The sequence below is a fragment of the Cajanus cajan genome, chromosome 2, assembly GCF_000230855.2.
Source record: "Cajanus cajan strain Asha chromosome 2, NIPB_CcT2T_4, whole genome shotgun sequence".
NCBI classification, from domain to species: Eukaryota; Viridiplantae; Streptophyta; class Magnoliopsida; order Fabales; family Fabaceae; genus Cajanus; species Cajanus cajan.
In genome coordinates, this window is record NC_138518.1 from 28,436,199 (window position 1) to 28,446,227 (window position 10,029).

Consider the following 10,029-nt stretch of genomic DNA (forward strand, 5'->3'; position numbering starts at 1 on the left):
GTAGATCCGTTACTCTATTTTTATTGGGGTAGATCCGTTACTCTTTTTAACAATGCACTAACGACCTTATTATTCTTATTAAATATATCAGTTTTCCCATTCAATACATAAACAATATACTTTTACGTTCTTCTAAAACAATATTTTTACGTTGTTAAAAAAATTCTTAATATATCACAATTTTTTAAATATTTTATATAGAAACCATTAATACATTTTATATCAAACATAAAGACAAACATGGTAATGCTTTCTCTTCACAAGCTTCAATAATATCTTCTCTTTTTCTTCGTAAATATGGTTCAAGCATCGTCTAAAATTGATAAATAAGAATTAAATTGCACTCGTACAACTTAATTTTGGTTGATTAAGCATTATTTTAACACAAGTAATAATTTTGTATACGAGTTAGATTTTTTGTTTTAGAAATTATATTTCAAAAGCATTAAAAAAATTATATTTGAAACAATTTTAAGAATATACAAAATTTTAACACTCCCATAATGTACAAAAAACAAATATACTAAATTCGAAAACCTTACGTTAAACGCTAGTAGCTTACTGAATGAATTAAGAACACGCACGCCATATGGAATAAACCAAGAAAAATTCAGAGCCATTCTCAGCACTTTCAGGTTGAGCTTGTAAAAGTAACAAATTACAATAAACTTTTAACTAAAGTACCAAACTCATTGCAGCTTTATTGAAATAAAATTCTATATCAAAACCACTACACTCACGTCCTGAAAAGTAGAGATGGCAAAGTGGGTCATGGCCCGCGGGCCGGCCCGTTGGCCCGCCAAAAATTGGCGGGCCGGGCCAAGCATTTCAACCCGCCAACCCGCCAAGCCCGCCAACCCGTCGGGCCAAATAGCGGGCCGGCCCGCCACAACCCGTCGGCCCGCATATATATATATATGTATTTTAATTTAATTATTTTTATGTTTTTTATTTTGATGTAGAAGATGAGGATGAAGATGATTAAGAAAAAAAGTAGAGACATCTTCTTTCAAGAGAGCTTTTAATATTCTTAGAATAAAAATTTAAAGTTAATTAATTGTATTTAAACTTGTTTGTGGACTATCAAAAAATTTAGTGTATAAATAATTTGTAAGTTTATAATTTAGTTTTGATTTTGGTGTAAATGGACTAATTTCAATTTGATTTTGTTTTAAGTTTGTAATTTGTTTTTGTTGAACATATATTAAGTACAATATGTATGCATTTTTAATTTCATATGATTATATTTATTTATTTGTAGCAAAAAAAAATTTATTTAACCATAAAATAAATTTTTTTTTCCATTTTTTTTTATTTTTTATTTTTGTAAGCGCTGGCCCGCTAGCCCACCCTTAGGCGGGGCGGGCCAGCATCTCCAGCCCGTTTTACATTGGCGGGCCGGGTCGGCCCGCCCCGTTTTTGGTGGGCCAATGGCGGGCCGGGCCAAAACGGGCCGGGCTGGCCCATTTTGCCATCCCTACTGAAAAGCTTGATCAGTTAAAGACTTAGTTGATTTGTTTATCAGAATACTCACAACAGAAAGAAAGCAAAGTGAGCAACTCAATCAAACAATGTCATTGTGTTTTAAATGAAAAAATTGACATCAAAACACACCAATACTTTGTTTCCTTGAATACTTTTCACACATCTCTACTCAATTATAGGTAATTATAAGCTGAATAACTCTACCTCACATAAGATAAGAGAACCAACTCAGTACAATCTATAACTCAAATGTACATGAGAACCATAAATAATGTACCTAACGTAGTTTATGCTCCAACAAATTTAGCTGTCCAAGAACTGTTTAGTATAAACACGGTGCCGCCGCTCTCTTGCATAGATGACCCAGAAGATCAGAGACAGCATAACAGCAGCAGATACCAAAACCAAACCAATATAGATCCATTGACTATTTGTCTGCAGACCAGGACAGTAATCGTTGCTGATGTCTGTGAATGTTTGCCTCACAAAAGTGCAGTCTTGTAAACCAACCAAGAATGGACCATAATGATATAAGCCATAGCTTATATTCACTGCAGCTTCCATTTGGCCGTAAATGGTTGGCGTCATCCGACCAGGCGTCTTACAGATGCCGGATGAAGAAACCTCACAGGTATAATTCTTCCAGACCTGCTTGAAACAAAATCTGAATGTTACACATGCATTTTACATCAGGAATATGTAGTTCAGATCAAGGTAGTTGTATATGATTATATCGCATAGTTTTGTTGACTCTGGAATGAATCATGCCCAATAACATAATATTTGCGAGATCATGTGGAGGTGAACCAAACCCACCCAATTTTAAGACACCTGTGAGCCTTCTTCATCTTCTATTTTGATCCTTCACTCCTTCTATTATGCATCAAGTTTAATTAATTTAAAGGATTTTTTCTTATCTTACTTCATCTTTCTATTTTAAGTTTGGTATTACAATAAAACCATTTTACAGTGTCCTCCAAAATTTAGCTCCTCTAAAATGAGTAGTTCACTTATGTGTGTGCTGACAAACCTTTCTCCTTGAACCTATAGGTAAGATCTTGATTTTTTCATAACATAGCTTTGGATGAGTATCCAAACTCATCAACATGTTGCCAAGTAAAAAACATAAAACAAATGTGTTGACAGTACCATTTTAGGGTAGGAAAAAAGAAAGTGAAGAGGGACCCAGCAAGAAAGTGCTGGCTAGGCTTCACTTTACTGGATATATATTTACTTTCCAAAATCAAAAACAGTCACTAACCTCTGCAGCGTTGTCCAATGGAACTTCCCCAGTTGCACACGACCGATTTGTGAGGTCACGATTAAATGGATTGCACAGAAGAGGCATCAAGGGGCCGGATTGATTGTAATACACGGGTCCAGCAGCAGGTGGGAAATTTCTATTTGTTACATTGGAAATAATCTTGTCAACTAATTGAACAAGTTGGTGGGTCACATCCCTGGTTCTTAACAAGGTTTCCTGGGCCGTTGCATTATCCACACATGGAAGAATTTCATCCAAGGCTGTATGTGCAGTAGGGTTCTTCACCCACTCATCCATGGAAACACATGTATCTCCAACCACACTGATGCAATAAAACAAGTTTTTGTCATATATAGTGCAACACAAGTGATTATGACAGCAATGGACTTCATCAAATGATACAGAGACAAGTGATTAAATGAGTTTCCACAAATAATTTCATAAATTGAAAATCTTCAGAGTACTAAACAAATTACAAAAGCATTCAAAAAGTATCTCATTTTTTCCGGTTCTCATGTAGGAAGATTTTGTTTTAATATCATGATTGCAAAATACGACTCGCCAAGAATCAAATCTTGATTGCATCTACAAAATAAATCACAACCCCATGTACAATAATACATCGGAAACCATCTAACTGAAAAAAAAATGTTTTGCTTCTAGTTTTCCTCCATTGCCACTCACTAAGAATTTTATTGGGCCAAAACATGTATAATTCATCCAGATGTTGTCACATTTTTATGTTGACATATTATTCTACCAAATAAGCAGAAAAAAAATATATCTATAGAACAAATGAAGCAACGAATTGGTTATTTCATACGTAACTAAAGCCTGCTCCTCAAATTCTAACTATTCACCCTCTCAATCAGAAAAAGAAGCATGTCTTAAACATAACAAATTAACAATAATAAAGCCAGCACAGTTCTAAAATATATATATATATATATATATATATATATATATATATATATATATATATATATATATGACAATGTACTTCTTAATGTCTCTATTTTTGCCTCGGACATTCTTAAAATTTTAAAAGACCCTTACCATTTCAGCCATAGCAATCAAAGCATGCAAGCATCATAAGTGATTAATTCTGTTCTATGTAAGATCTATATTGATTTAAAAACATAAATCATTAACTTCAACATCTAGAATTTCAATTAATTTTTTCTTACAGCTTCAAATTTCCTGTTTCCTTCCAGAATGATATCTAACTATTAAATCATAAAGCAATTCAACTGAACAAACTGTTAGAGCATTAGTTGAGAGAACACAATCTTCTTTAGGATGTTTACAAGTGATGTTTTAATAGAATTTACAGATGGTTCTTAGCATAGCAAAGCTTTTCAGTTTTCACACGTCTCAAAATGAACCCAATTACTAATGAATAAGCAAAACAAAGTACAAGGAAAGGCCAATGATAATTCCATTTTTACAAAACACTTTACCGTTACAACTCATGGTTGCACATTTTGTTTAATCATTCTTCCTACATGCACAATACCAAATCATTGACCCGAGACACCAAATTTGTCCCAAGGTGAAAAAAAAAAAAAAAGAGTGACTTGTAATAGAAAAGATAGCAAAGCAACCACAATGGCAATAAGGTGAAAAATAAAAATTCCAATATAACTTCTGCAAGAAAGAAGGAACTTACTTGTGAAGAAAGAGAAATACACCACAAAGTATAAATGTGCAAGTAACTAGAATCCACCCAACAATGACCAAGCTGCAGCAATTGAAAGCACGTGAATCACTGACTAGAGACTTGACAGGACAAACCCATCAAGAATTAAAAACTCCTGAAGTAATAAAGTTATAGAAAAAAGCTCAACTAATTAAACTTACAAGTACACCAGAGTTTGCAGCCCAAATATTGAAAATACTGCAGAAAGTATTGACCACAAAACACAAGCAAATGAGACAATAACAACAAACTTTACCATACAGCAAGAGAATCAAAACAGAAACAGCTACTAAAACAGAAGAAAAAAAAAACATACAGAATCCAAGAAATGCAAGAAAGAGCATAACAGCAGCAAGAATAACCAGAGCCAGTCTCCTACAGTGCACAACAAACAATTGTTAGCAAAAAAAGACATTTCAAAACCTCAAACCAAGTAAAGATTTCAAATTCTACTCACATCCCATCAATGCCTTCTTTTATTTTCTCTGAATTATCTGCAGTCTTGCTGGAAAGTTGCGTAGCAGAAGAGTTAATCTTTGACTTAACCTCATCTATGTTCTTCTGAACATCATTCGGCAAAAATACGGCGTCGACTCCAATTTTCTTAGCTGCATCAAGATAATCTGACACATTCCTGAGGTTTTCAGCGGTGAAGTCAGCCTGACTCACCACATATTCCAGTGTGTTTGTGGTGCTACCATGAAACTTCCCCTGAGCAGTGTAAAGAAGAACGCATCCAACTCTAACAAAACCAAACACACAAACTTAGAGAACCTAAAAAGCCATATATGAAACAATTCAAACAAGCATAACATAATAGATGACATATATAGAGAGACAGACAAAAAGAGAGAGAGAGAGAGAGAGAGATACATTGCTGCAAGGGTGAAGAGAATAAGGAAGATCAATGACAAAGCATACGCCAAACGTGAATAACCATAAGGCTCTCTTGGACAACAGCAGTAACACAAGCAGATTAAGGATAGAGTGAGCCCAAAAACCACAAACCAAACCACCGCAACAGCAAAGAAGGGAGCCGCGGTAAAAACAACAGACTGCACCAAAAGCCAACAACACCAAGTTAGCCAAAAAACAATATTTCCAAACAACATATAAATTCTGAGTTAGAACCATCAGAAACCAACAAAATTAGTTACAACACACTTTCTCAGATACCCCTTCCGAAACACTTTCCACTATTAGTTACAATAAATCAAAAACAATAAAATCAAGAACAAACTCTCAATAAATAAGAAATGACTAGTTCAACTATTACAAAATTTTGTATTATCTTAAAAATTCAAAGCGTGTCGGCAACATTTCTTTTTGAAACAAATGGCTAGTACAACGTTAAAAGCACGATTTGGAGAAAGAAAAAAAAACGTCATGAGTGATCATAGAGGTTAGGTGTGAACTCACAGCAATGTAGTGGGAATTGCTGATATTCCAACCACCGGTGTAACGCTTAAAGCTATCGGTAGGGTCCTTCCTTGTGGTTCTTCTCTGAGCCAATATCAAAGACGTGTTGCCCGTGGCGTCTTCAGCCATGGATCTCCTCGTTTCCCACGGTAGCAACTTCTGGAACTCTCTCTCACCGCCATCTGAAAGAGAACACCCAGAAGCCAAAACCGAAAACAAAACACACCCATTTCAGAAAAATTCAAACTTTGAACGCGGGTCAGCAAGAGAGGAGAAAAAAGGGACCTGGGCCACGTAAGGAGTGGAAGGAGGAGGCTCTTGCGGCGGTGGAGAGAGAGAAGGAGGAGAGAGAGAGGATGAGGAGAGAGAGAAAGAGAAGAGAATCGCGTGATGTGAAGCATGGCATAATGGGTTAGGCTTGTGTTTTTTTCTTCTTCTTCTTGCGGTTTCCCCAGAGCTTGTTCTGGTTGTGGAGAGAGACGCAGAAGAAGAGTGTGGGTGGAATAAGAAGAAGAAGAAGAGAGAGAGACAGTGTGTGAGATGTGGAGTTGTTGTGTGACACTTTATTTTGGTTTTGGGGTGAGATGTTCGGCATTTCATGTCTTGGGAAACAGACACTTGATATTTGTACTTGTAGGCCCTTCTCTCTCCTGTATTGTAACTAATAGCCTTTGTCTGTCTTTAAACAATGTGACCGAAACGCCCTTGCGTTTCATTCCCCTTTTTCGCTTCTCAACACAATGACGCTTTTGTCCTCTGTCGTTTACAAAACATAGCAACATAGTATTTCAAATGGATCATGTTTTCCCTCGTGCTACTCTCGAAAATTGAAATGGATTTTTCTCCATTCTAAAATTGAATATTTTCCCTCGTGGTCCTTGTATAGAATTCAGAAGAGGTTGTGCTTAGAGGTAGGAGTCACTCACTTTGGTGTCTGCACTGATTTAGTTACAGACACCTAAAACTAATTTTAATTTGTGTCATACGAATATTAATATTTTAACCTCACTTTGGTGTATGCCTAAGACTAATTTAGTTATAGACACCTAAAACTAATTTCAATTTGTGTCATACGAATATTAATATTTTAATCATGATACTAAATTAATACGTTAGAAGTGAATTGGTGGATAATTAATTAAATTATATGATATGTTAGAAGTTGAATTGGTGGATAATTAATTAAATTGTATTATTTGGTTTTTAATAATTTTTAAAAAAAATCTTTATAATGTATATATTTTATATTTATAAATTTCAATAATAATCATTTTATGTTTTAAAGAAGTCCTAAAAATTTTCGTATATATAATACTAATAGAGTGTTGGAAAAAAAACTTCTTATCTTTTATGCACAACAATGATAAGTAATACATTAAAAACAATCATAAATAGATATAACATCACACAAAATTCATTTAATATGATTCAATTTTTCATGTTTATGTCTACAAAGATGTTCATTATCTTAAAGTGTTTGTATCATCTCAAATATATTTCGAGAGAGATTTGTCGAGAAGGACCTACTAAGACAGTTAGGCTCTACTATGGATGACATACTAAAGTCTAAATATAATTGATCTCCATAACTTAGCATATGAACTTAACATATTGTTTGTTTGACACTCTTAATGAGGTTGGTATTATCTCGATCTTAGAAAATCAGGACCGAATCTTATCTTTAATGACCAAGATAGTAGGTTAAGATAATTTCGAAATTCTTAGAGTCCATGAACCCATAAACAATCAAGTATAAAAATCTTAACCATAAGACAAAGTGGGATAGATTACACTATTGAATGTTCTAACTTTGGTTGAGCGGCTAGACTAACCCTATATGTTCTCCAAATTGAAACAATATTACATGTATGTTCCTGAAAATCCTCATTTCATGTTTTGTAGGTGAAACTTGAAAATTCATCCTCACAAGTTTTATAGGTTAAACTTAGAAACCCAACTTGAAACCTTCTTTCATATGACCCCTCTCTCATTTAAGACGGTAACTCCCTCTATAGGTTGATAATTCTTTTTATCTCAAGTGTCTTTATTTATTGAGCTAACGCCGAATCTTGAAAAATGAAACAAAATCTCTAAAATAAATACAATATATTTTAACTCTAAACAATATCATAAATAAATTAAAAAATTTTAAAATCTAAACAATATCTTAGATATTTGAATTTGAAAATTTGAATTCTCTTTCCAACACATAGCAACAAAACTATAGATTTGTAAACTACATGAATTGATATAATTAAATATATAACTTTAAATTAAAAAAAAACATGCAATAGAAATTATTTAATTCAATTATATAACAATAAATTATATCAAATTAGTGGTCACTAGGGTGTTAAATAATCACATTCAAACGTCTCATTTATCTAAAATCATCTTTTATTTATTTATTTTATTTTTATTTTGTATGAAGAAATACATGAAAAGTATATTGATGAGTCATTATTTTCCATTATTTTCTTACCTTTCTATACTTATTTTAATCTCTGATTTGTGCTTAATTGTTGATATTCTGCACTATTTTCTATTTGGGCTTTAATTGGACAAGTAATTCATATTTTAACTAATTTGAATTTTCTGAATCTAATTATTCCAATTTTTATTTTCAGGGCAGTTTAATAATTATCTGGGCTTGGAATTAATTTCTGGACTTCAAGTGGAGCTGCCACGTCATCTGCCACGTCATCTACCATGTCACTACTGCACCATTTTCCACCTTAGCATTCATCTTTTGTTTTTAGTCTATTTTATTGTTGTTGGGTCAGACTTGTAATTGTTTGGGGCCCAATTTCATTTTAGGTCATTTAGGTCTAGGTTAGGGCTGACTTGGCAGCCACTAACATGAGAGGTTGATGTGACTATGTAACTGCTCTCTTCTCATTATTATTCCTTTACGTTTTGGCTTCCCTCTGGTTTTGGGTTCTTTGTTCTTTTACGTTTTGCTCTCTGAGCTGCCATTTTCATTTTCGTTTTGCTCTCTGAACATTTGAAGAATATAGATTGTTCATTTCATTTTCATTTTCCTTCTCTGCCTTGCATTTTCGTTTGTGTTTTTGTGCTATTTTAATGGAAGGCTAAAAACCCTGGGTTGGCTTCTTGTTGCGGATTGTAATCTCTATTTGAGGTTCGGTTATGGTTGTATATCTCTTTCTGCTTTGTCTTCTTCATTTAACCTCAGTATCAATGTGTCCATGCTTAATGGGTTGTGCTCAATGCCACAGTTGCTTAATCTGTGAAGAGGTTGATGTTGTATATGTTTGCTTAATTCGTGTAGGGAAATCTTGAGTTAATCTTTGCTTAGTTGGTTAACTCGGATAGAATAAGGATTAAGTGGTTAATAGAGTAATCTTTTGAGAACCAGGGATAAAAGAGTTGCAATCCGAACAAGGAGTCAATCTATTTTACTTGATGTGTTATTTGCGTTTATTGTGTTACAAACTGAAATTTTGAACCAACCCCCCCCCCCCACTTTGTGTGTTTAAGCCTTTGATAGTAAAAGACGGTCCTTGGAAGACGACCTAGGAGTCACTTCCTAGTACTACATTTAATTGCATTTATTTGACCGGATACGGCTTCGATCAAATTTGGAGTATATATATTATATTTATCAATTAAAGTACCTAGTATATAAAAATAATAATTATAATATATATAAGTAAATATATTATATTTATCAATTAAAGTCACTATATATTTGCACCGATTTTAACTAGTTTAATGATGTCACTCACAAATCAAATATAAAATCGAAATATTAACTCAAATTGGTGTGTTGTCCGGGTTCTAATCGGACTAGTCGATCTAAGTTGAGTTTTAAAACTATGACTCATAAATAAAATAAAAAATAAAAAAAGGGTTCTATGTTTTAGTGTGCATATTATTATTGACAATTTTAACTTCTAAAAAATTGTGCAATAATAATTAATAAATTTTAAAAAAATTCTTTTGATATACTTTTTTTAAAAATCTCTTAATAATCACTCACTACCTCTATTAACATATGTGTGTATATTAAAAAACAAATGTATGGAATGCCTTTTACCCATTAGTTTTAATAATTATGAAATATTTTATTTAAATATAATGATTGAAGTTTTGAAACCAAGTTGACCTTCAAAGTTTGGATACACTAATCACTAAGGGA

At 33.3% G+C, this 10,029-nt stretch overlaps 1 protein-coding gene across 1 annotated transcript; it reads right to left on the minus strand.

Moving 5' to 3' along the window:
• Window positions 1-1,552: 1,552 nt before the first annotated feature.
• On the minus strand, window positions 1,553-6,477 carry LOC109804020 (plasma membrane fusion protein). Its single transcript, XM_020365758.3, has 9 exons — window positions 6,153-6,477; window positions 5,868-6,049; window positions 5,322-5,503; window positions 4,906-5,190; window positions 4,765-4,823; window positions 4,610-4,646; window positions 4,419-4,490; window positions 2,747-3,071; window positions 1,553-2,133 (listed from the first exon to the last, which is right to left on the minus strand). Exons 1-9 carry the CDS (start codon window positions 6,271-6,273, stop codon window positions 1,789-1,791), a joined length of 1,608 nt encoding a protein of 535 aa, XP_020221347.2. The 5' UTR covers window positions 6,274-6,477; the 3' UTR covers window positions 1,553-1,788.
• Between the last annotated feature and the right edge of the window lie 3,552 nt (window positions 6,478-10,029).

Bases quoted from the DNA above. Each gene is read 5' to 3' on its own strand.
- LOC109804020 (XM_020365758.3), bottom strand. From the start codon at position 6,273: ATGCCATGCTTCACATCACGCGATTCTCTTCTCTTTCTCTCTCTCCTC. The intron at 5,504-5,867 runs GTGAGTTCACAC...CTTTTGGTGCAG, and splicing joins GCAATTCCCACTACATTGCT to TCTGTTGTTTTTACCGCGGC. The intron at 4,491-4,609 runs GTAAGTTTAATT...CAATTGCTGCAG, and splicing joins CTGCAAACTCTGGTGTACTT to CTTGGTCATTGTTGGGTGGA.